Source organism: Strix aluco, chromosome Z, assembly GCF_031877795.1.
Source record: "Strix aluco isolate bStrAlu1 chromosome Z, bStrAlu1.hap1, whole genome shotgun sequence".
NCBI lineage: Eukaryota > Metazoa > Chordata > Aves > Strigiformes > Strigidae > Strix > Strix aluco.
In genome coordinates, this window is record NC_133971.1 from 30,785,881 (window position 1) to 30,812,149 (window position 26,269).

At 38.7% G+C, this 26,269-nt stretch overlaps 1 protein-coding gene across 5 annotated transcripts in view; it reads left to right on the top strand.

Moving 5' to 3' along the window:
- Positions 1-26,269, top strand: part of RIC1 (RIC1 homolog, RAB6A GEF complex partner 1) — a 56,505-nt gene that overhangs the window by 22,910 nt on the left and 7,326 nt on the right. For 3 of the 5 annotated variants that reach the window (XM_074813428.1, XM_074813431.1, XM_074813432.1), the window contains 17 exons: positions 7,768-7,875; positions 8,999-9,141; positions 9,383-9,519; positions 10,512-10,603; positions 11,648-11,736; positions 12,740-12,884; positions 13,391-13,439; positions 14,509-14,661; positions 15,013-15,219; positions 16,689-16,727; positions 16,990-17,100; positions 17,638-17,727; positions 18,322-18,482; positions 21,999-22,137; positions 24,019-24,135; positions 25,033-25,761; positions 26,088-26,246. In XM_074813428.1, the coding sequence (XP_074669529.1) occupies positions 7,768-7,875; positions 8,999-9,141; positions 9,383-9,519; positions 10,512-10,603; positions 11,648-11,736; positions 12,740-12,884; positions 13,391-13,439; positions 14,509-14,661; positions 15,013-15,219; positions 16,689-16,727; positions 16,990-17,100; positions 17,638-17,727; positions 18,322-18,482; positions 21,999-22,137; positions 24,019-24,135; positions 25,033-25,761; positions 26,088-26,246 (2,668 nt within the window). The remainder of the gene's footprint in view (positions 1-7,767; positions 7,876-8,998; positions 9,142-9,382; positions 9,520-10,511; positions 10,604-11,647; positions 11,737-12,739; positions 12,885-13,390; positions 13,440-14,508; positions 14,662-15,012; positions 15,220-16,688; positions 16,728-16,989; positions 17,101-17,637; positions 17,728-18,321; positions 18,483-21,998; positions 22,138-24,018; positions 24,136-25,032; positions 25,762-26,087; positions 26,247-26,269) is intronic. The other 2 variants (XM_074813430.1, XM_074813429.1) reach the window with 2 other exon arrangements.

Sequence of the window (26,269 nt, forward strand, 5' to 3'; positions counted from 1 at the left end):
TGTTTTTGTTTTTTAAATTGAGCCAGAATAGTCTGCAGCTTCATTCCAGCACTTAAGAGACTTTGCTCTAGCTCAGAGCAGACTTGGAAGAGAATCAGTATTGGCTATCAGCCCACATTCTGGGATACTTTTCTGCAGTGAGCACAAGTACAAAGTCCTGCTTCAATTAGTTCAGTCTAATTTTATCACCATATTATTGAAATCATTATGAGATAAAACATGAAGAAAACATGTGTAGTAAGATAATAGAGTGGTAAAATAAAATTAATCTCCACTTGTGATACACTTAAGAATAGTGACAGTGCATACAAGCAAATTTGTGGCTTTGTAAGCTATGGCAAGGTATGGTAATATTTTTTTGAGGAGTTTCCAAAGGATTTTTTGCAGATATTCCTTTGTTTCACAGTGAAGAGACAGGTAACAACCATCACAGGAGAGGATTCCCTGTACTGAACTGATAGTTATTTCTGTTTAGAGTTTTGGCAAGGAGAATGGCGTAAGATTTTTCACTTGAAGAGACAGTATGTAGTGACTTAATGCTGAGGACATTTTGCCTTTCAAAAAAAAGAAAAAAGTTTTTTAACTTTACATGGCTAATAAACTAAATGTGGTAATTGGAAATTCTTTTGCCTCAGATTTCTTGATCCTCAAGTGGAGCCTGCATTTGGGGGTGGGGGGAAGTGATATGAATGTTGTGTAAATTTACAATGAGACCTCAATGCTGTAGATTTTTAAGTGCTTTAAAAATTGTTTTCTAACCAGTATGGGCACACGAACAAGCCAGTGTTTATATTCTGGTTTACAATGCTGTATTGTTGCTTGTATGTCTGCTTACTGTGTTCATGTCCTACTCTGTCTGGTGCTTTTCAAAGCTTTTTCCTTTTCTATAGCAAGATGTTTTATAGGTGCCATAAATTACCTCATCAGAGGGAATTTTTTTCCTGATTCAGCAATTAATGTGTACAAAGGATTTGAACTTTAAACTCTGCAAGGGTAACTGATGAGGTGTACAGTTAATTAACTTCTAAATAATTTTTGTTCAGAATTAAGCTTGCACTGAATTGTGTGGTTTTCCCTGTAAGTTGTTTCTGGCATTGGTTGGAAAATTTATTTTAAAAACTAGATTAGTTGTAGAATTTTTATTAACCACTATGGCACTTGCTAGCCCATGATGTGGTTCAGGAGGTTTAAAATGATGTCAAGAAATCTTTGCAACTGGAATAATTCGGTAAACCATTTAGCTTTTTTACATGAATAGTTGATTAATATGCTAGCTAGTTATTTCTCTTCTCAAACCACAGAAACCTGTTATTACTCAGTTTGGTAGCAAAGGTTGTACTAAGAATTACTTTTCTAAACCCTTATTCATTCTTTATAGTTGTTTCTGTAGAGTTTCTTTAAATTTTTGTTTGTCCAGCTCTTGACAATCTGTGTGCATGTAGCTCTGGATCCAGCCAGACATATTTCATCTTCATCTGGTGGCTGCCTGCACTGTATGGTGGAGAGATGCGGATTTAGGGTTGAGAAGACACTAGTCCTATGAAAATCAAAGCTCACCGTTTAACTTGTTTTACTTCTTTAAGAACCATTCCTAAAAATACGTGGTGGGCAGTGAATTGTTAGTGAAGAATCACACGTTTAGAGGTGATGATGCAGACTGTTTGAATCAGGTATAAAAAAAAAGTCCTCAGGTGTACAGACAACTCACTAACTGAAGTCTTCACATGAACGGTTTTAAAACAGTTAATAAACGCTGTGTAATTGTGCTAATGCAACAATATTAATTGTTGTCAGCTTTTTACTTTTGTGCCATCAAGGACAGCAACTCAGGAGTTCTTGGTGGTGTAAATTCATTTAGAAACAATGTTTGCCCTGTTTTTCTCACATGTATAATGCTCTTAATAGTTGAAACATCAAGATGTTGGGATTTTTTTCTTTTTTCTTTTCCAAAACTAACTACTGAAGAAATTATTTTAGCAGCAAGAATATCATAGCCCCAAAGTAGTATAAAAACATTTAACCTTGTTTGTTTCAGTTACCTGTTCTGAAGATATTTACTGATGAACATGTCTGGAGTCTTTAATATTTTTTACAGTAAAATGTCTCTATTCGTTCCCAAGCAGCTGTGATTTGACTAGTGGGAATGGATGCTACTGACTTGTTTGTTTGGTCTTTTAATTAATGTGATATCTGACTCTTTTTTTTTTTTTTTTAGTATAATATTAGTTGACTGTGAGAGCATCTCTGAACTTTTCTAAACTATTATCTGGCCATAACAGCTACCTATACTACTATGATTACTCCAGATAGTAAGGTGGAAACTTAAATCCTGATCTAATGCTATTTCTACCTCTGGAATAGTATTTTCCAGTAATAAGCAGTAAACAGTGAACGTATTTTGAAAAACTGAAAATTATTTTGAAATACGTAGAACAGACTAAAAAAGATGATGTACCTTAATTGCAAATTATAAACAAGTTAAGTACATCCTTTTGGATTCTGCTGTAATTAACTTCTGAATATTTCTTAGTTGTTTCTGCTAGCACTGACTAAGTCTGGTAGTGATATTTCTGAGTGAGTTTTGTCTGTGGATTGTGCTGTATCACTTAACTGTTGTGCATGTAGTGGAGGACATAAGTGCAGTACTGTGCTGCTAGAAGCTGGCTGGTGTACTGTTTCCTCGCTGAACCTACCCCCACCCCAGATAACAAACTCCAAGGAAATTCTTCCTCCCAGTTCAGGGGAGCCTGCCTGACTGTGCTTTTGCTGCCTCTTTCTTGAATTTAGGCTGCTTAAGGTTTGTTGTTTTGTTTTAGGTGGGTTTTTGTTTTTTTTTTTGGCAGGGAAGTGGTGTGGTGACAGTTCTCCATTTTCTCATGGTTGCATCTTGCATCATAGTTTGAGGTTACAGTTTTTTCTTCTAACAGAAACAAAGTGCAGAAGTTCCAGAGCCAGTGCTTCCCCTGTAAGAAGATCAAATGTATACAAAAAATTGTGACTTCATACTAAGAATTTTAGCAATTCACTTATTTATAGGCTCATCTTTCATTATGGAGAAGTCAGGCTAGAACTGAACAGCAGGAGAAGTTTAAAGTGGGGAAAGCTGGGAGAATTGGAGTTTGGAGAAAGAGGGCAAGCTCTTAAGGTAGACTTGTATGTATCATTCCTCTTTACCCATGTTTAAAAGGTGATTCATGAGATACAGTTATGTAGGCTTTCGACATCTGGAATACATTTTGTTACACCATATAGTGCTCTGTATATATATGTCTATAGAGGAAACAGGGTTACAAGTGATGAGGAAAAGGCTGAGGTGCTTAATGCCTTCTTTGCCTCATTCTTTAATAACAAGACTGGTTGTACAGAGGGAATCCAGCCTTCTCAGCCAGAGGACAGAGACTGGGAGAATGACTCCCCTGCATTCCAGGAGGAGATAGTCAGTGACCTACTGCATCACATAGACATACACCAGTCTATGGGACCGGATGGAATACACCCGAGGGTGCTGAAGGAGCTGGCTGGGGTGCTGGGCAAGCCGCTTTCCATCATTTACCAGCAGTCCTGGCTGACCGGGGAGGTCCCGACGGATTGGAAATTGGCCAGTGTGACGCCCATCTATAAGAAGGGTCGGAAGCATGATCGGGGAAATTACAGGCCTGTCAGCTTGACTTCGGTGCCTGGGAAGCTGATGGAGCAGCTCATCCTGAGTACCATCACACAACACATGTGGGACAACCAGATGATCAGGCCCAGTCAGCATGGGTTTATGAAAGGCAGGTCCTGCTTGACAAACCTGATCTCCTTCTACGACAGGGCAACCCGCTTATTGGATGAGGGAAAGGCTGTGGATGTTGTCTACCTTGACTTTACTAAGGCCTTTGACACCGTTTCCCACAGCATTCTCCTGGCGAAACTGGCTGCTCGTGGCTTAGATGGGCACACGCTTTGCTGGGTAAAAAACTGTCTGGCTGGCCGGGCCCAAAGAGTTGTGGTGAACGGAGTTAAATCCAGTTGGTGGCCGGTCATGAGTGGTGTCCCCCAGGGCTCAGTTTTGGGGCCACTCCTGTTTAACATCTTTATTGATGATCTGGACGAGGGGATCGAGTGCACCCTCAGTAAGTTTGCAGATGACACCAAGTTGGGTGGGAGTGTTGATCTGCTCGAGGGTAGGGAGGCTCTGCAGAGAGACCTGGACAGGCTGGAGCAATGGGCTAAGGCTAACTGTAGGAGTTTCAACAAGGCCAAATGCCGGGTGCTGCACTTGGGCCACAACAACCCCCAACAGTGCTACAGGCTTGGGGAGGAGTGTCTGGAGAGCTGCCAGTCAGAGAGAGACCTGGGGGTGTTGATTGACAGCCGGCTGAACAGGAGCCAGCAGTGTGCCCAGGTGGCCAAGAAGGCCAATGGCATCCTGGCTTGTATCAGCAATAGCGTGGCCAGCAGGGACAGGGAAGTGATCTTACCCCTGTACTGGGCACTGGTGAGGCCGATTCTTGTGTTCAGTTTTGGGCCCCTCACTACAAAAAGGACATTGAATTACTCGAGCGTGTCCAGAGAAGGGCAACAAAGCTGGTGAAGGGTCTGGAGCACATGTCGTACGAGGAGCGGCTGAGGAAACTGGGGTTGTTTAGTCTGGAGAAGAGGAGGCTGAGGGGAGACCTCATCACCCTCTACAACTCCCTGAAAGGAGGTTGCAGAGAGCTCCGGATGAGTCTCTTTAACCAAGTAACAAGCGATAGGACAAGAGGGAATGGCCTTAAGTTGCACCAGGAAAGGTTTAGACTGGATATTAGGAAGTATTTCTTTCCAGAAGGGGTTGTTAGGCATTGGAATGGTCTGCCCAGGGCAGTGGTGGAATCCCCATCCCTGGAGGTGTTTAAGAGTCGGGTTGACATGGCATTGAGGGATATGGTGTAGCTGGGAACTGTCAGTGTTAGGTTAATGGTTGGACTAGATGATCTTTAAGGTCTTTTCCAACCTGGATGATTCTGTGATTCTGTGAACAAGGGTATCACTGATATCGTGCTAAATAGGGAACCTGGTGATTTCAAAAAATACACATTGATTCAGGATCTGAAACTTGCCCATAAACCTTGTATTATGTTTAAAATGGCATTCCTAATCTTTCTGTATTTGAGGTTTTCCTGAATTGCGGGTGTAGTGGGAGATTTTTCTCAATCCTGAGTGTTAAGAGATTTTATTTACAGGTTTAGTTACATTAACAGATGCTGTGCGAATAGAAGTGAAGTAATTACATTTTGACATGCAGGTGGTTGGTCATTGGAATGTGCCCATTCCTCTCAATTCTTGTGCAAAAGTGAGTTACTTAAAGTTTGGCTGCCAGGGCAGCAGATGCTGATGTGGCAACCTAGACCAGACATTCTTTCCTGCTGTCAGCACTGCATGTTCTTCGTCTAAAGGTCAAAGTAACTTAACTAGTAAGGCTGACTCATGCAGGTGTGGACTATAGGAATGCAGTGTACTTTTGATTGCGTCCCCTTTGCATCCATAGTAAGGGTTTCTTTTTGAATCAATGAATTTGACATAATCACAGGCAATGAATTAAAGTACTGACATTTTGGAGTTTCAGTCGCGATGATAGTTCCTCAGTGGAAAAAGATATACTCTGCAGATGGTAACAAATTTGCTGAAACTAGCTCATGAAACTGAAAATATTCAAATATTCTTGCAAACTATTTTTATCAAACGTGTTTAAAGAAGCCTGCCCACATGGAGACTTGAAATTTCTCTTCCAGCGAAAGATGTCTTTTAAATCATACTGTTCCCATTCTGACTTTGTCCTGCGCAGAAACACTGTGTTTATACTTGGTTATGTACCTTAGTCAGTTAAAACAGGTATGTTTGTGGTGTGTTATATGTACATAACAGTAACATTTATGCATTACACAACCCTTTTCTCTCAATTTTAGTCATTTGCTTACAAGGTTCAGTTGTACCACTGATTCTTGATAACCCAGAGTAGTTTTGTCTTGGGAATATACTGTTGGACCTGTATGTCCGCATGGGTTGACAGGCATGTCTCCAAATACGTGAGGTTTTCTAAGTGTTTCTCCAACACCCAGGATAGTGCATTGTAGATAATGACATAGAGATTTGAAGGAATTAATCCTGTATGAGATTTTTTTTTATTTCTGAAATCGCTGACTCTAAAAGATACCAAGCTAAATTAAGTGTATTCGGCTTCATGAACGTCAAGAAATGCCATCTCATTTACCATTTTAAAAAATCCACAAAAATGCCACAATGCTAGTATTAACCAGTCACCTTTTTTTAAAATTTTGTTTTATTTCAGGCCTCCTGTCGGTTCATGATAGCTAGCTTACATGGAGGGCTATTCTTTCCCAAGACAGCTGTATTTTATAATTAATATCCAAGTTACCATCTGTGGGTGGTAGATTGATTAACCTTACAGTATTTTTTCCCATTTTTCGCTATAATTCTAAAAACCGGTCACCATGGTTTTGTTCTGGAAAGATACTACTACTTCTGTGGGCTAATTCCAGAATGTTAGAGATTGCCTTGGCCTTACCTTAGGTAGCATATCTGTGTCCTTACTGCATAAGGAAAGGATCCATTAAAGAATAACAGATATGAATTTTGTGTTTCGCTATAAAATGGTAATGAGGTTAAGGCACTTGATATCAACTGAGATACCTCAATCTCTTTCCTGACTTGGTTATCCTCAGGGTGTCAAATTTATCTAAAACTGCAGCTGCCTTGGTCTCTGGCAGGTCTTAGGCAGTTGTATTGCCTCGTGTAAAATGAAAGAAGAATTTTTTCAGTTAAAATCCAGGTAAAAAAATCACACAAATCTGTGTATCTATCTACTATTTTTGACTAATGAAGTTACACTAAACTCTTAATTTGTCTGCAATGCCTGTTTCAGGCACAGTTTGCTTTGTTTACTAGCATAATGCTTATGACATGGATGAGCTGGACAACATGTTGCAGTGCTTATGAATGTAGGTCAGTTTTCATTAAAAAAAAGAAGTCAGTGAAACTTATGGCACATCTGATAACCTAGACAAATAAGGAATACTTCAGTGATGCTGTATTGGTTTTTAAAATAACTGCACTTCATTAGAGAATGAAATGTGAAATTTAAAATGAGGAAAATAAAAAGTGGAAGCTTTCTACATCTAGAAGTTGATACTTTGTTTTGGTCTGTTTAAAGGAAGGGAATCAGTGCTCAGTCATCTCTATTCTTAGTAGGTGTTAGGTTTATTGTTAATTTGCTGTAGGGAAATATGTTCTTATGAATTACTGTAATAAATGTTGACCTGTTGGGTTATGAATTTATAGTATAAACATTGATCTAGCAAAAGGAACTGAAAAAACATGAAGACTTTACAGTCTATAATATCTGTACTGCGTCTTGGCAAAGAATGAATCAGAGATACTTAAAAATTAAACATTTAACTAATGGAAACAGTTGAATACCATTTTATTGAATCAGAATCTCCATTAATATATGTAACTTATTTTAGGATTATTAAGACCAGGTATGCAGATACTGTAATGTTCATTTTTGGTTCATTGTCTTACTTTGCTTATACACTCTTTATAGGCACTTTTTGCAATAAAATTATGTCCTACATATTAAGTGCTGCTTGTGACACGTTGCACATGAGTGTCTGGTGTGTATACATGTAGGGGGGAAAAAAGCCCACAGGAATCTAAGTCAGTAACTCATACCTCTTTTGAGTGACATCTTGTTTCATTTGTAGTATTTCTCTTTTATTTTAGAGGAAGCCCACATCTGAAGGGAACCCTACATTATAAGGAAGAACAGTGTGCTCCTTCATTAAATCTAGAAGTGAAGAAAGTGCTGGACTTGCAAGCCTCTATCACAAGGTATGCTCAGTAATCATGTCTTAAGAATTCTTCTGCATATAGTGTTACTTGTTAAAAAGTGAAGGGCAAACTGGATGGGAAAAAAAAATTCTAGTAAGTTGTTAGACTTATTAACAGTAAGGACTAATAGTTGATAATAGTAAGTCTAGGGAGGTGAAAAACTAAGTTTCTCTTTAAGAATTCTTTCTTTCTGTGCTTGGCTATACTGCTATTTTTGGCATATAGGCGTATATAGCACATTCAGTATTACATTATGTTACTATAAATGTGTTTGTCCTTGAGCTCAAAGTATAGATTAGAGATTTCATGGAGACATAAGTATATAAGAGCAAAACTGTACGTAGCATTTCAACATTTCTTCAGCTGCCCTCAAACAGTCCCTATTTGTCCTGGAAAAACTTCTTGTTTATCTTTTATTGTGATTATTGCTTTCCCTATAAATAAGCTTTGAACATGCTAAATAAGTGTGTGTGAAAAGTTGGTGAAACTGTATAGCATTGGGGTGGGTTGGAAAAGTAACAAAGTGCAATTTGGGAAGAGGCCACATAGGAGAAGATGTATGTTAGAAGAAATGCATATATACTGGAAAAAACCTTCCTGGGAAGCCACAGGTTGTTATCTGCATGAAAATCGATTAACAATAGTTTTCAGAATTTTGGAAGTGTTTGGGGAAGGATTTAGGAGAAATCTAATTTCTGTTTTGTCAATGAGCACAGATCATGGGTTAGAAAGTGTTGTGAATTGTTTACAGCCTAGACAATATTGTTAATTTTCTAGGATAGATGAATAATTGATTGTTGGCAGCAATGTCTTACGTTTAGTCAAAAGTATTAAAATTATGTTCAGCAGTTCATGTACCAGTTAAACAGTTACACTAACAATACAGACCTGTTCATGAACTCTGATTCCTGGAGAAAAATAGAGACATATACCATATTTTGTCAACTTGGTATCTCTACTGTATAGAAGACTTAGGCACTTTGTAGCTTATTTGATGTAACTTGTCAACATAGCTGCTGATACAAGAGGCAGTAATATGGTGCTTGTCACATTAATTGATTTTTTTTTTCTGTGACAATGATTTGAGATGCAGTTTTTTAGAGAATGACAATACATTTGTCAGTTTGCAGTCCACATTAGAGGACCTACTTGTGGCTACTGCTGATGGATTTCTTCATCTCGTTCACTGGGATGGTATGACCAATGGAAGGAAGGCCATCAACCTATGTACAGTTCCATTTTCTGTGGACCTGCAGTCTTCTCGAGGTAGGTTTGGGGGTTTTTTATTGCTTATGGTAGTTAACTATTGGCAAAATACCATCTAATATAAAATATTATCTCTGTTCTCAAGCAGAGGTGAGAAAAATGTGCCTTTTGTAAATGTGAACGAAGTAGCCTGTTTAAAATAGTTTTTTTTTCTGTGAAGTAATTAGTAAACAACTGAAAAGTCTGTTAGCTTGCAATGTGTCTGTGTCCACATATTTTTAAATTACTGATATTTTCCCAGCAGGTTCACTTTTGGGCTTTGAAGATGTTTACATCAGAGATATGGAATACTGTGCCACACTTGATGGTTTTGCTGTTGTTTTTAATGATGGCAGAGTTGGTTTCATTACACCAATGTCAAGTAGATTCACTGCTGAGGTATATTTCCTTTAGTATTTCTAGCATGCACTCCATAATAAATGTGTTTTCCTTGGTCTCTGCATGTCAGTTAGCTTTCTACTTTAAATTTTGTTCAGCTGCAAAGACACTTAAAATTTAATAACTGCTTAAGAGATAACATAGGAACAAGACTATATTTCATACCATAATATGAACTAGATTGTTCTAGAGCTAGTACCTGGCTATGGGAGAGCATAAATGATAGTAGATTTAGTTTTTGTTTATTGCTTCAAAATGTCATTATAGTCTTGAGGTCTTCTTACTGTCTCTGCGACAGATTTCCTGTTGCTAGTTATAAGTGGGGTGATAAGAAGTAGTTTTTACTATGTCAAAGCATCATAGGTTCTATTTCTAGCTTTTAGTCGTAATCAAGTCTAACTCTTCTCATAGTGACAAGCAGACTTCAGAATTTGTTTTAAAGGAATCTTTTCCAAGTTAGGTGTTTTCTTACCTGTAGTTCAGCCTACAAACTGTACTACATTTTGTCATTAGATATCTTCAATTACAGAAAACCCAGAAGGATTTGTGTAGTCTGCCCCAAACTCCTTCACACATTTACAGTATCTGCGATTTCAGCTGTTGCAGATGGGAGTCTATTTTCCTGTTTTGTGTTTTGCCTTCATTCTTAGTACCATCTACTGATTTTTTTTTTTTTATTCAGTATCAGGGATATTCTTGTCTTACAGATATTGCTTTGGTTATTCAGAGCTCTGATAAACAGTTTCCTTACATACTGGCATCTTTCTGTAACTTTTATTAAGAACGGTGAAACCAGTTTTACATATACTGGATTTTGTTTATGTGAGCTATGCCAGTTAATCTTGACATCTGCAATAGAAATTTCCTGTGGTGATGAAGATCAACTGGCAGATCTGTAATATGGCATATATGGGTAACACGTGGGTAGTAGCTGACTGTCATGAATAAAAGCACTGTTTAACCAAGAATTCTGTGAATTCATTTCTTTACAGCAGCTCCATGGTGTTTGGGCACAAGATGTGATTGATGGAACTTGTGTGGCAGTAAATAACAAATACAGGCTAATGGCATTTGGATGTGCCAAGTAAGTTTTGTAAGGCTGGTTCAATGGGGAGGGAAATGATTTCTTTATAAAGCTTAAGTACTAGTTTCTTCTTACCAACTTGTGTTGCAAGAGGTGTAAAGATGAAAATGATCAGTCTTCATAGACATTGTATAATCTGCTCTGTCAAGAAGGTAAGAGGAAAGAAATATTTGCCTTCTTGAACTGCAGTTGAAATTGATGCTTGCTCTTCAGTTCTGGAAAAAAAATAAAAAGGTGTTTGGACTAGTAGCAAGTATTGGAATGTGCTACTGTCCCAGTTAATCTCAAGGCAGGATTATGAAGTCAGTTTTAAGCAGTTGCTTATATTAATATTGGACAAGAATCAGCACTTTGCACCTAGCTGAGAAAATGCTCTGTGAAGTGTTATTTGGTAAGGAAAACTGTTGCCTGTTTGAGTAACTGAAATATTGCAAAAGTGCTTTTAGTTGTGGTGGTTTGCTTATTGCTCCTTCAAGACAGTTCCTTCTGTATTAATACTGATTTAGCTTGTCTACAGTGCAGCTTTTTTTTTTTAATTGTATTTTATTTGTTTTTTAGAGCATTTCAAAAGATCTGGGTAGTTTAGTCTTTAACTGTCGTCTTACGAAATAGTATTCTAGGTTGTAGTAACAATGCAGTGTGCTGGTGTTTCCCTCTGAAACAGGAGTAGTTACTAAAATTTATTGATTTGGGTGTGTGTTAGTACACTCCTGATGAAACTCTAGCACAGAGTAAATACTGACTTTCCTAATGGGTTGTCTTGCAGTTGGAAGCTATAAATATGTGGACTGTGTACGCATATGTATTTTCAGAGAATGAAATAGTGCATTAGTCATTTTTATGCTGGTGTTTTGGGTCCTCCACTGCCTTCTGGAAAGTATCTTATAAATTTGTTTCATAAAGTTCTTTGGGTGTTACTTGACACAATGTTTTGGTTCTAGAGAAGTTTGGTATTGGTGAGAAAAAAGCATCTTTTATTAAGCTCTTGAAACTGATGAGAAATCCAAATGATCTGTAGTCTAAAGCATGTGTAATCTCTTCCAGTGGTTCTGTGCAGGTTTATACCATAGATACCACCACTGGCGCCATGCAGTTTTCTCATAAATTGGAACTGACACCAAAACAATATCCTGGTGAGCTACTTTTATTGCTAGAATTTTCCAGCTGTTTTTATGGTAGTAAAGAATATTTTTATCCTTGGCTAGTTAACAACTATTTGTTGTTTGCATTCTCACTGATGGGATTAGTATTTATTCTTGCATGTTCATAGTAATTTACTCTTGCACATTTGTTCTTTTAGCTGCTTGCTTTTAACTGCTTTTGGCTATGTTTCATATATGAGGGTCTAGGGTTGGTTGGGATTTTTTGGGGTTTGTTGGGTTTTTTTAATAAATCTGAATCTGAGCAGTGTACAGACAGTACTGCTTCTGGTTGTTCATTCTTAAATGCTGCAGATCTTAGTAGTTCCCACATGTAGTTACGAGATTACTTTTCCGTTAGTCACCTGAGAGAATGAGAGATTATTGTCAAAACTGATAATGAATATAATAGAGGTGTGAATTAACTTGAAACAACTGACATGTAGCGTACAGAAAAAAAAATGAGTAATCCAGCACATGCCTGAACTGCAGTGAGCAAAAGCTCAGTGGAACTTTTCATGTGGTAGTGAAGTATTGCAGACTTGAGAGTGAGGAACATATAAAGTGGGTAAATTGCATCCTCAACTGAAAAGGTGTGCGCCTGTTAGGTTTTAACAAAAAAATCAAATCTGTAAATAACAGTTTTACAGTTCTGCTGAGTGCCGAAGGAAGAGGTTTCAAGGCTAAGTATAAAATCTTCTTTTGTCCTAAAAATCCTTTTACCAGAATTGCAGTCTTATGGTTGTGTCATAGCACAGTGTATTTCTGGCCTGTTTTGATGTATTCTTAGTTTCCTATGAAACCAAACATGTATTTGAAAGATAACATGAATTCTTCCTTTGCTGCTTATTCATTTTGAGATGGTCAGTTTGATGCATGTAGCAAAGTTAATTGAAAAATCAAATATTTATTTCCATATACTTTTGTTTCTAATGGTGAAAGCAGTTGAAGGACACGATGTTTTTCACGTGGTATTTTATTGTCTGTTTTTAAACAGATATTTGGAATAAAACAGGACCTGTTAAACTAATCAGATGGTCACCTGATAGCTGTGTTGTGATGGTGACCTGGGAATGTGGAGGCTTGTCCTTATGGAGTGTTTTTGGTGCTCAGCTTATCTGTACTTTAGGAGGTGATTTTGCGTGAGTATCTTTAATCAAATTGTAAAATGTTTTATTAAAACTTTTAGTTTTCTAATTAAAAGCATTTAATTAGAAACTAATTAACTGAAGTAGCTTCTTAAAATCCTTTTGCATTACAGTTCCTTAGATATTGGAATCACTGAATAATATTTAGGATGGGATCCTTTGAATATGCATGAAAAAGTATTATTTACTTTTTGTAGGGGTCTTTCTGGCTGTAAAGGCAAATTATCCCAAAGGCAGGCTTTAGCAGGCAAATATTAAAATTCCCTCAGTGTCAGCATATATTGCCTGAAAATGTGCTAGCATCCAGAAATCACAATTCAAACAGTTTATGCTAGACATCTAATTGCATTGCCTTTTATGCAGTGTCATGGATCAAATAGGCCTTATAGTTTGAGGTGAGGTTCAATATAGAACCATATGACAGTACAAAGATAGGAAGATAATTTCTTATTTTGATGAAGTTATTTCCAAACTCAGACTTCTTCTGTTCTGTTTTTAAGGTATCAGTCTGATGGTGCCAAAAAGGATCCTCTGAAGATCAATTCTATGGTAAATACGAATGTAAAAATACTGTTATAGGATAGCTGTTACTTTCTTAAATTATTCTTTGTAAAACAGATTTTCAGAAAATCAAACTGGCTTTCTTTAACTTTATTTACTACACTTCCTAATATCAGTGTTGTATTGAAGGAAGAGGGAAAAGGGAACAGCTGATGATTTTTTTTTTCCCATGTATATGCCTGATCATGAAGTGTGCATGGCATGCCTTTTCTTGTCTGCTGTTAATATTAAGAATGAACACTTTTGTTTTTCCTATGTATTTTTTTTAATCTTGTACTGTATTTCAGAATACAATGAGACACAGAACAACACTAATCGTAAACTTACTTAATTCTCTAAAATTACCAGCTTACCTTTGGCTGTTGAAGTAACTTAACTCAGAATATGAATTCAAGAGAAACTTAACCGCTGTTGTTGTAATACAAACTAATTAACATGAAATCCTGCTAGTCTGTCAAATCAGTAGATGTTGATAAATATCAGACACAGTCTTCAAGGCCTCTTTTATGTTTATTATTTTGTACAGTACTTCTAAAATATTTTATTTATGTATAGTCTAGTTGCTATGAAGATTGACAATTTTAAACATGCACCCCAAGTGCGTGTACAAATCTGCAAGGACAGCATAACGTACTTCTTAACCCCAAAGACTCAAATTCTGATACCATTGAATTTAATGAACCACCACCAGTGTAATTTTGGGGATCAGGATTTTTTCATACCTGATTTTGTTTGTGGATTTTTGTTAGTTGCTTTAAGCTGCAAACTAAACAGTTTTCATTACTTATGGGGATGTCTTACATAGTTACTTTTCATTTAAACAACATTTTTTACATAAAAATAAAAGAATTTAAGTTATATTCTTACTGTTCCTTGTGGATTTTACTGGCATGAGTTACTTACGATTCTTATGATGATACTTTTTGGAACATCAAACTGTGTGGTTTTTTACCAGCCTAATCATAAGATCAGTTACAGTAAGTTTCTGTAGTTCTTGTTTCTGAGGATATATAGGGTTGGTTGTGGTTTTTTATTATTGTTATTCTTTTACATTCAGACCTGGGGATCAGAAGGGTATCATCTGTGGGTTATTGATGGGATTTCTCCTTCAAACATGAAGCCTGAAAGAGATGGAAGTAATGAAGCTCGCCAGTTTGGTATTCTGCAGTTTCATTTCATCAAGAGTGCACTCACTGTTAACCCTTGTATGGTAAGCTTTTGCTGATAAATATATCCTTATTTTAGAGCATATATCCAGTTTTCAGGTGACCTCTGAGTTATTCTCTTAACAGATTTTAGGTCTGTTTTGCAGCCATTAGACTGGTTTTCCTTTTTTATCATAAAGCCTGTAAAATAGTACTTTGAAAATACTGCTATGCAATATTGTAACATAAAACCTACTAGTAGGTAGTGATACAAAAATTGAGAACTGTCTTAACGCTTGTTTTTCATATTATTTATGCAGAACATGTTCATATATTGATCATGTGTTTTTCTTTGTTTTCTGTGTATGGAGTTCAAGATTGCTTTTGGTTTTTTTGTTGTCTTGTTTTTAATGTAGAGTAACCAGGAACAAGTCCTCCTTCAAGGAGAAGATCGGTTGTATTTGAACTGTGGAGATGCAACACAGGCTCAGAGTCCCAGAAATAATACTTCAGCACACTCTGAACATAAGCCTACCAGGGAAAGAGGCCCATTTTCAGATGGCAGTTTAGATTCTCAGGGTTTAAGCACTTTACTAGGACACAGGCATTGGCACGTTGTACAGGTAATTGTTGCTGGTTGCCCATATGTGCTCTGTGCTTGCAAGAGTTTTATAGGACTGGAATTTGCAGCTGATCTCATCACTCTCTTTCATACCCTTTTCCTCTAGTATGAGATCATTGCTTTTCTATTGCCTCTTGGGTTTTCCCTGCTACAGCTTTTTCTTACTGCCAAATGGTAAAGCAACATTAGCCATCTCAGCCTTGTGGCTATAAGTTTTGATCCTAGCCAGAAAAAAAAAAATCCAGATGTCTTTTTGACTTAAGGAAGTAGTTAAATTACTTTCCTATGGTTTGAAAGGGAGAACAAGTGCAACATGCAAGAAATCTCTCAGGGATTTGTTCTGTTATTTATGCAAATTGCTTTAAGCATATTCAACTGATGAATACAGCCTTTGGACTCTGGCTGTATTTTCAAGCAGTCTTAGATGGCATCTATTGAAGCATGTAATTAAAACTTCACAATATCAAGCTTGTGAAGGATAAATTATTTTCGGGTTAGTAATGGGACAGATTCTATTTTCTCTGTAATACACAGGAAAAATGAAATAGCTTTTAATCTGTAACTCAAGTGCGTGTTCTTTCATGCTTGAATTGGTAGATATTTTGGTAGATATTTTTTAAGTAAAGGTTTTTAAAAGGTCCTCAAGATTTTGTTTTTCTCATAATACATGAACCAGTATTATTAAACAGCATTTGACTCTAGGCAGCGATGTCAGATTCTAGATACTGTTGAATTTCCACTTTAGCTGGCCAGGTAGCTCTTCTGAAACTGGTGTAGGAGGAGGAAGTCCTCATTCTGTGTAGGAGTAAAACTAACACAATTGCAATTACTGTGGGGAGCAACATACCCATGAGAACAGCCAGTGGCTGGGGAATGAGAGCACTTACCTGCCTTGTATCAGACTAAGGATTGGAGTTTGAACCTGGATTTGTATCTTCCCATGTGACATGAAGAATCCAGGATCACAATTTAATTTGACGTATCCCAGTCAAGTGCTCTCATAACAAGGCTTTTGGATGTGCTGGTGTGTATTTCTGTTGGGATTAGAAATTTCATCCCAGCACTGAAGTCCCTTCTGAATGCTGTGTTTATCAAAACCTGTATGTTCCCATGAAAGGTTCTGATGGAGGAGGAGTACCTAGGGCGGTAGAAGAGCAAATTTTGACTATTAATTTGTAATATAGTATTAGCTGTTGTATGTTGTTAATGCATTTCTATATTTCTTGTATTAAAAACACACTAACATTTAGGCTTCAGTAACTTTTGGGGCAGGGGGGTGGGGGGGGGGTGGGGTAAGTTAATTGTATTTAAAAAAGAAATCCCAGCATTTAAAACGTTTAAGCCAGTGTTTTGGAAAAACATGGTCATTGTACAAAAACTTCTTTATAAACATTATAATTAATCACTACTTTAATGGTGCTTGGTATAGTTATGTGGTTTTGGTTTTCTTTTTTTTTTTTTTTTTTTTAGATTCATAGTACGTATCTAGAGAGCAACTGGCCTATAAGGGTGAGTTATTTTAAGAATATGTTCTTGCTTCTTTAAAAGTATTGGGTTTTTATAACTGTCCCTTAGTGTTGCTCTAGAAAATGAAATCATTGTTTTAAATTACAGAAAGAAGAATATGTGTTGGGCAGTAAAGTAGAAAACATGAAGACACTTCACAAGTTTTGACTCTGACATTATATTGCCTTGTAGTGATGTATTTGGATAGGATGTATCATTTAAATAAGTTGCCTCCTGAGATTGTGGTTTTTTTCTCTTTGAACAGTTTTCAGCTATTGACAAGCTTGGACAGAATGTAGCTGTTGTTGGCAAGTTTGGTTTTGCACATTATTCTTTACTCACCAAAAAATGGAAGCTGTTTGGAAACATTACCCAGGTGAGAGGTTATGGTACTTTATTTGCATATACTGGGGAGGTTGAATTTGTTGGAATGTGACTCTTGGAGAAAATTAAAAAATACTGTTTTCAAGTAAAATGTAAACTCACTTGGGATTGCTGGTTTTGCATGTGTTTTTCATAAAATGACTGAAACTCTTGTCTTGTGGCTTTGGCACGATAATCTGAGTGCATATAGTCAGACACTTACTCCCATATGTCTTATCTGAGAGTTTGTGTGAGACATGGCTTTGGATGCCAAGCTGGTAAATTCTGTTCAGAAGCAGAGAGCTAATTGGAGAGAGTTGAGAGATGCCAGTAGCATAAGGAACTGTGGAGCTGTGTTTTGTAAGATGATGTTTGTCCTTCACACATTATTCTTTAGTACTTTGTTTTTTTTAATCTCTTGCCATTATCAGTAAAGATGATAGACATCATGTATGGCTTTCAGAAATTACCCATAGAATGTACATGTGTGTGTGTGCATACTTATATAAAAATGCATACTATACATATGTCACTTGCTTTCTTTTTTCAGGAGCAAAATATGATGGTAACAGGTGGCTTAGCATGGTGGAATGACTTCATTGTTCTTGCATGTTATAATTTAAATGATCATCAGGAAGAGGTGAGGTATTTTTCTTCAAAGTAAATAAGTCATGTTTAGAATGTTTGATCTGTTCTACAGTAGTATTATAAATATGAAAAGCTTGATACATAGGTGGCTTTTGGTCATGTTCAGAAATTCTTTACTAACATCTAAGTAATTATTTCCAGAAAAGTTAATTATTGCTGTTAAAAACTGTTTTGCTGACTACTGTGCATCTACTCATTGTCTGAAAACTTTGTGAACATTTTTGCATGGTAGCACAAAGACTGTTTTTAGGCATCTTTTAAATTAGATGGGCAGAAGATCATTAGATTTTGAATTAGATGGGCAGAAGAGCTTCCCTTACTCTTTGCTTTTTAAAACTAATGGATAAAACTTCTTCCTTATGTTTGTTGTTCAGTACTTCAGACTTGTCTGTCCTGTTCTTGAACCACTTTGGATGTAATAATATAATGCAATGGATAAAACATTCAATGAAACAAAAATCCAGTAATGTGCCTTGATAGAAACCCTTGGCAGCCATTCCACAAAAAAGGAAACAATTGAACATGGAATTACTATTAGTTTGTTGGTAAACAGAACCTGTATTCAACCTACTCCCTTTCCTTGTAGCTGAGAATCTACCTGCGAACGTCTAATCTTGACAATGCATTTGCACACATCACCAAAGTGCAAGCAGACACGTTACTACTGAGTGTCTTCCGGGACATTGTAATACTGTTCAGAGCAGATTGTTGCATTTGCCTTTACAGTATTGAGAGAAGGCCTGAAGGGTGAGTAGCAGTATGTAAATGCTTTTGCAGTAGTGTACTTGTGAATCTGTACTCAGTCTGAGTAAATTCTTATGATAATATAAAGTTGTTTGATAACTTATGGAGTCAAATATTTAAAATACAGAGGGGTAAGTATTATCTGTATGCACAAGTGATAGTTCATAACTGTTGTCTCTTACATACATGCAGATATGCACATTAGGTGTGGAGGTTGTGACTGAGACATGCATGTTTCCAGATGTCTGCACAAACATGATCTAGCTGATAGGAACTTGAAAACTGAATGTAAATACAAGAAAAAGGTACTAAAAGGCACCCACATACTTGAATATTTTTAATAAAAAATGTTTCTCACATTAGAAGTAGGAATTGTATAGGCAAAATTCTATAGGCACTTAGAAGAAATCTCACGATTGCTTGCCCTTGTTCTTGTGGGAGACTTTAACTTCCCAGACATCTGCTGGAAATACAACACAGCAGAGCGAGACCAGGCCCGAAGATTCCTGGAATGTGTGGGAGATAACTTCCTGACGCAGCTGGTGAGTGAACCGACCAGAGAAGGTGCCCTGCTGGATCTCCTCTTTGTGAACAGAGAAGGACTGGTGGATGATGTGGCAGTTGGAGGCCGACTAGGGCACAGCGATCATGAAATAATAGAGTTCTCTATTCTTAGGGAGGCCAGGAGAGGGGGCAGCAGAACTGACATCCTGCACTTCCAAAGGGCTGACTTTGACTTGTTTGGGCAGCTGCTTGACAGGATCCCTTGGGAGATGATCCTGAAGGGTATAGGGGTCCAGGAAAGCTGGGCACTCTTTAAGAAGGAAGTCTTAATGACACAGGAGCAGGTGACCCCCAGGTGCTGTAAGACAAGCCGGCGTCAGAGAAGGGAGAAGGCCACTGTGGATGAACAGGGAGCTTTGACTGCAACTCTGGGAGAAGAGGAGAGTTTACGGCCTTTGGAAGAAGGGACTAACCACTCACAGTGATTTCAAAGATGCTGTGAGGCTATGCAGGGCAGGAATCAGGAGGTCTAAAGCCCAGCTAGAAATTAATCTGGCTTCAACCCTCAAGGATAACAAGAAATGTTTCTATAAGTATGTCAACAGCAAAAGAAAGACCAGGGAGAGCCTCCATCCCCTGCTAGATGCAGGAGGAAACACGGTAGCAACTGATGAGGAAAAGGCTGAGGTGCTTAATGCCTTCTTTGCCTCAGTCTTTAATAACAAGACTAGTTGTGCTGAGGGAATCCAGCCTCCTCAGCCAGAAGACAGAGACTGGGAGAACGACCCCCCCACAATCCAGGAGGAGATAGTCAGTGACCTGCTGCATCACATAGACATACACCAGTCTATGGGACCGGATGGGATACACCCGAGGGTGCTGAAGGAGCTGGCTGGGGTGCTGGGCAAGCCGCTTTCCATCATTTACCAGCAGTCCTGGCTGACCGGGGAGGTCCCGACAGATTGGAAATTGGCCAGTGTGACGCCCATCTATAAGAAGGGTCGGAAGGATGATCCGGGAAATTACAGGCCTGTCAACTTGACTTCGGTGCCTGGGAAGCTGATGGAGCAGCTCATCCTGAGTGCCATCATACAACACGTGCAGGACAACCAGATGATCAGGCCCAGTCAGCATGGGTTTATGAAAGGGAGGTCCTGCTTGACAAACCTGATCTCCTTCTACGACAGGGCGACCCGCTTATTGGATGAGGGAAAGGCTGTGGATGTTGTCTACCTTGACTTTACTAAGGCCTTTGACACCGTTTCCCACAGCATTCTCCTGGCGAAACTGGCTGCTCGTGGCTTGGATGGGCACACGCTTTGCTGGGTGAAAAACTGTCTGGCTGGCCGGGCCCAAAGAGTTGTGGTGAACGGAGTTAAATCTGGTTGGCGGCCGGTCACGAGTGGTGTCTCCCAGGGCTCGGTTTTGGGGCCACTCCTGTTTAACATCTTTATTGATGATCTAGACGAGGGGATCGAGTGCACCCTCAGTAAGTTTGCAGATGACACCAAGTTGGGTGGGAGTGTTGATCTGCTCGAGGGTAGGGAGGCTCTGCAGAGAGATCTGGACAGGCTGGAGCGATGGGCTAAGGCCAACTGTAGGAGTTTCAACAAGGCCAAATGCCGGGTGCTGCACTTGGGCCACAACAACCCCCAGCAGTGCTACAGGCTTGGGGAGGAGTGGCTGGAGAGCTGCCAGTCAGAGAGGGACCTGGGGGTGTTGATTGACAGCCGGCTGAACAGGAGCCAGCAGTGTGCCCAGGTGGCCAAGAAGGCCAATGGCATCCTGGCTTGTATCAGCAATAGCGTGGCCAGCAGGAACAGTGAAGGGATCTTACCCCTGTACTGGGCACTGGTGAGGCCGCACCTCGATTCTTGTGTTCAGTTTTGGGCCCCTCACTACAAAAAGGACATTGAATTACTCGAGCGTGTCCAGAGAAGGGCAGCGAAGCTGGTGCAGGGTCTGGAGCACATGTCGTACGAGGAGCAGCTGAGGGAACTGGGGTTGTTTAGTCTGGAGAAGAGGAGGCTGAGGGGAGAACTCATCGCCCTCTACAACTCCCTGAAAGGAGGTTGCAGAGAACTGGGGATGAGTCTCTTTAACCAAGTAACAAGTGATAGGACAAGAGGGAATGGCCTCAAGTTGCGCCAGGGAAGGTTTAGACTGGATATAGGAAGTATTTCTTTCCAGAAGGGGTTGTAGGGGTTGGAGTGGGCTGCCCAGGGCAGTGGTGGAGTCCCCATCCCTGGAGGTGTTTGAGTCAGGCTGACATAGCGCTGAGGGATATGGTGTAGTTGGGAACTGTCAGTGTTAGGTTAATGGTTGAACTAGATGATCTTCAGTGTCTTTTCCAACTTAGATGATTCTGTGATTCTGTATTTGGTGAGGGTGGTGGTGGAGCAGTAAAGATTAAGAGAGAAGATGTTTGGTCTGTGGTGTGGTTGTGGGGAGCTATTTTGATGCAGAAGTAACACTGTAAGATCCAGATACTTTCAGACACTTAAGGTTAGTGGACCTAAGGAGGAGTTAAAGATTCCCAGATAGTTTTTTGAAGTGCCTAAGCAGGTGACTTTTCTTACAGTTACGGCATCTTGGTTTCAGCAAGAAGGGGCCTTTTTTTCTTAGCAGAAGGCAAGCTGTTGATCTGCTAAAGACGAAAATATTTTCAATGCTTGTCAAAGAAAACTCCCAACAAAATCCAAACCCTGGAATTGTCTTATTGAAGGGTGAATAGAGTCTTACTTTGAACTATCTGGTGTTGTCTTCTAGCCATTCACAGCTGTATTCCCCAAAACTCTCCATGTAAGGTAGCCCAGCTTAGGTTTATTTGGTAACTTTACGTAGAGTAGATATATGGGCCTGTGGGATTCACCGTTAAAGAAGAGTCATTTTGATCTGTAGAGTAAACGGTTTGTTGAAGTTAAGTTGCTTATTTTCATTATGTTTACTTCAAGATATTAATTTTAAGTTAAATACTATTTTAAAATTACTAAATGTAGTCATCTTTCCTTTCAGTCTTAACCCTACTGCCAGTATCCAGGTTCTTCAAGAAGTGTCCATGTCTCGGTACATTCCTCATCCTTTTCTTGTAGTGTCTGTTACGTTGACATCAGTGAGGACAGAGACTGGCATCACCTTGAAGATGCCTCAGCAGGTAACAGGTCTATAGTGCTCAAAATTCAAAAGAACTGGTGTTTGTATTTGTTACCTTAGTCTTCAAAGGTTACCTGGATGATAAATGAGTCATAAATCTAGTGGTTCTTCCATATGGTAAAATGCAGAACAGGTTTTTTCTGATGCTTGTTATATAGACATTTTATGTGTGAATGGGGGGGTGGTTGAAATAAAATCCAAACTCTTACTGCTATTTCGTATCTTCTCTTGTCATCTTGTAAAGTTTGGGGCCAAATCTTGGAGAACAAATTAAACTTAACTGTCAAGGATATGTTCCTTTATTGTGTATTTAAAGTTGAACACCAGAGCAATCCAGGCATTAGGAAGTGCCTTTGTTGCAGCAGCAGGTCCATTACTCAAAGGATAAACAGAAGAAAGGAAAAGATGGCATATGAACCTATAAGGTTACTCTTAGTAAATTTCCCACTACACTAAAATAAAGTAAGATAATCTCCGCCACTAGTTATGTCAGGAGGCAGGCCAACAGCCAAACAATGAGTAAGGTGTGAAGGTGAAGCTCTGTCTTAACTCTGGGAAATGATTCAGGCCACTGGAAGCACAGTGCAAAGAGAACTTGGATTTTTTTGTCTGTAGTGTAAACAAATTAAGCTTAACTGTTTGAGTAGCTACAGTATGAAGCGTATTTTCTTATCAGAGCCACTACCTTAAGATAGATCAGAAGTTGCATTGTCCATGAGGCAGGCCCATAGACATGTGACGGTGTGTATTTTTCTCCACATACCAGAGCCACTGGCAGATATGAAGGCAATGGCACAGATAGAAAATCCGAAGGCCTGTGCTTCTTCCTTCAGTTCATTCTAACTTAGAGTCCCATAATGCTGAACATGCGTCCTGAGACTTTGATACAGTCTTAGACAAGGGCATAAAAGGCAACATGCTTGTGGTTTTCTAGACCATCTTGCTGTGAGACAGTGTCCTAATTCCTGAACTACCTGACCTACAATGTTTCCCAATTTCGAGAAAAAGCTGCTGAAACTTTTTAGAGCACTAGTAATATTTTAAACTTAGCTTCAATGAAGCTGATCAAATATTACCCCTTTTCTTTCTAACTAAGAGCCCATACCTTCAAACTTTGTCGATCCTCCTGATCAAAAGAGAAGTATTAATGCAAGCACCGAATGATACTGCACTGTAGACAAAGCAATGTGTCTGATGTGGAGTGTGTTACCCTTTTTGGTGTTGTTACCTATTGGTGACCTTAACCCCTGATGCTGCAAATTTACCATGCAAGCACTCTACCCATGTATTTTAAAACTAAATTTGATGGACAGCATGGTATTGGCTCCAGTGATTTGGTTTAAAATTAACATGAAACAGTTCTGAAATCTTTAGAAAGAATACTTTGATTTCTTGATATACCTAACTAGAAAGATTTTTCTCTTAACTGCAGCTACTAAAAGTTCAAGATGCTGTATGAGTGTGGCTAAACTCTCTTTGGCTTGTGTACCAGTGTTAGTCTTTGCAGTCAGATACTGGCAATCATACAGTGGTGATACTGATAAGAATACAGAGCTTTCTTTTCCTTAAAATACTTGTGGCTTGCCCATGCCAGGAGGCTTAGTTGAAAAAAGCCCTTATCAAATAAACATGTGGAATGAGTCTAGTGAACGTGAAACCTTCCAGTGTTTACTCCTTTGCACAAGAACTACATAAATGAATCTATCTGTAGGTACTTAGTTCTACTTAATTTTTCTGACTCCTTCTGCACTGAATTTGGTTGTTAGTCATCTCTGTACAGTAGTGCAGATAATTTACTCTTCTTATTTGAGGTTGTGTTTTGTGGTTATGGGGATGCATTCAGAAAGCTTACCTAATTTGTATAATACCCTTTTATCCTCAGGCTTGTGAGGCTGAAAGTATTATGCTAAACTTAGCAGGTCAACTCATCATGTTGCAAAGAGATCGATCTGGACCCCAGATACGAGATAAGGATAATAATCCTAATCAAAGGAAGCATGTGAGTAAATATATGTGAAACATTGTATATGGCTTCAAAGATGTTGTCAGTGACTGTGGAAGGGAGCAGTCCAGGCATAAAGAGGTCTGTAATGCAAGGCACTGTCCACTCTTACAGGCTGAATTGTTAGCTGGAAGTAAATTACTACTCCCATGATTTTTTTTTGTCTCTTAAGAATCTGTGAAACGTTACTTAATACTTAATTGTGTGAATGTCTAACTATTTACTACTTGTGTTTACCACTTGTATTGCAGTGAAAGATAGGAGTTTTAAGCATAAAGGTACTGTACAAAATTTGGTATGCACTAATGACAGAAAATCTCCAGTCTACCTAAAACTGTTCTGTATGTTTATGGAACATTATCATTTTTTGCAGAGTATGTTTACAAAGTTCCTAAAACCAGCAATAATAAAAATCAGTGACTAAACTTTCCAGTTTTTCTGTGCCAGTGAAAAACAATTCTACATGAAACAAGCACTTTGGGAGAGTGAGATCTGAAAAGTTTAGATGAAGAGTTGTTTGCAGCTCAATCAAACACTAGCAAATTTGGCATTTGTTGTAATTTTGTCAGTTCTAGGTTGGACTCTTGTGTTGAGGAAGCAGAGAGCAAGTTTTTATTTTATTTTCCTCCCTTATTCTCACCCCTCTGGCTTCCTGACTAAGGAGGTTAAACAAATGACAGAAATGTCTTTTGAATTAGTGTAAGTAATAAGTGGTATTTTCCCAGGTGGTAGGGTGCAGTTAAGGGATAAGCAGATTTGTTTCTTCTTTGTTAGAAGAGTAACATATTTGAAGAGAGTAGTTCTTAGCTGAAAAAAGAGTTCTTGTGAAGGGGGTAAAAAAAAATAAAAAGCAATAATGAATTCTGGTTTTTTTCTTCTCTTTCTCTTGAATAGCTGCCTTTTTGTGCTCCGGTTGTCCTAGCCCAGTCTGTTGAAAATGTATGGACTACTTGCAGGATCAACAAACAGAAACGCCACTTATTGGAGGCTCTGTGGCTCAGCTGTGGTGGGGCAGGTATGAAAGTCTGGCTTCCCCTGTTTCCCAGAGATCATCGAAAACCGCATTCCTTTCTGTCAAGACGGATCATGCTGCCTTTCCACATCAACATATATCCATTGGCTGTTTTGTTTGAAGATGCCTTGGTTCTTGGTGCTGTTAATGACACTGTGCTCTATGACTGTTTATACACTCAAACCAGTGCTAGAGAACACTTAGAGGTTCTCTTTCCTTTCTCCATTGTTGAGAGAACCTCTCAGATCTACCTCCATCACATTTTACGCCAGCTCTTGGTTAGGAACCTCGGTGAACAAGCCTTGCTTTTGGCCCACTCCTGTGCCACGTTACCATACTTTCCTCACGTATTAGAACTGATGCTTCATGAAGTGCTGGAAGAAGAAGCTACCTCGCGGGAACCCATTCCCGACCCTCTGCTTCCCACTGTGGCGAAGTTCATTACAGAGTTCCCCCTCTTCCTGCAGACAGTTGTTCATTGTGCTAGGAAGACAGAATATGCCCTGTGGAATTACCTTTTTGCTGCTGTTGGAAACCCGAAGGACTTATTTGAAGAGTGCTTGATGGCCCAGGACTTGGACACAGCTGCCTCTTATCTTATTATCCTGCAGGTAATGGTACCTCATATATTGCAAGAGAGGTGATATTTACTAATGTTCTAGTATTTAAAAAATATTGGCATACCAAAGTTAAGCATGTTAAACAGATCTTTAACAGTTTTCTGTTGAGATTATGTCCAGTTTTGAAGGGGGGGAATATCATGCAATGTAAGTAGTTAGTTTACTGTCATAAAAAGGAAAATAATAGTATAAAATTTGCTGCTTCTAATCTTTGGTATACTTGAACATGACATGATGTGGTTTGACTTAAGACTTAATAGGACTCTTGCTGCTCGATGGCAAAAGCAAATGACTTAATTATGCTTTGTTGCTTGCAGAATATGGAAGTTCCAGCAGTTAGCAGACAACATGCTACTCTCCTATTTAATACTGCCTTAGAGCAGGGAAAGTGGGATCTTTGTCGTCATATGATCAGATTTCTTAAAGCCATTGGTTCTGGAGAAACAGAAACACCTCCAGCTACACCAACAACTCAGGTTTGTGATGAAGTAAATACTGT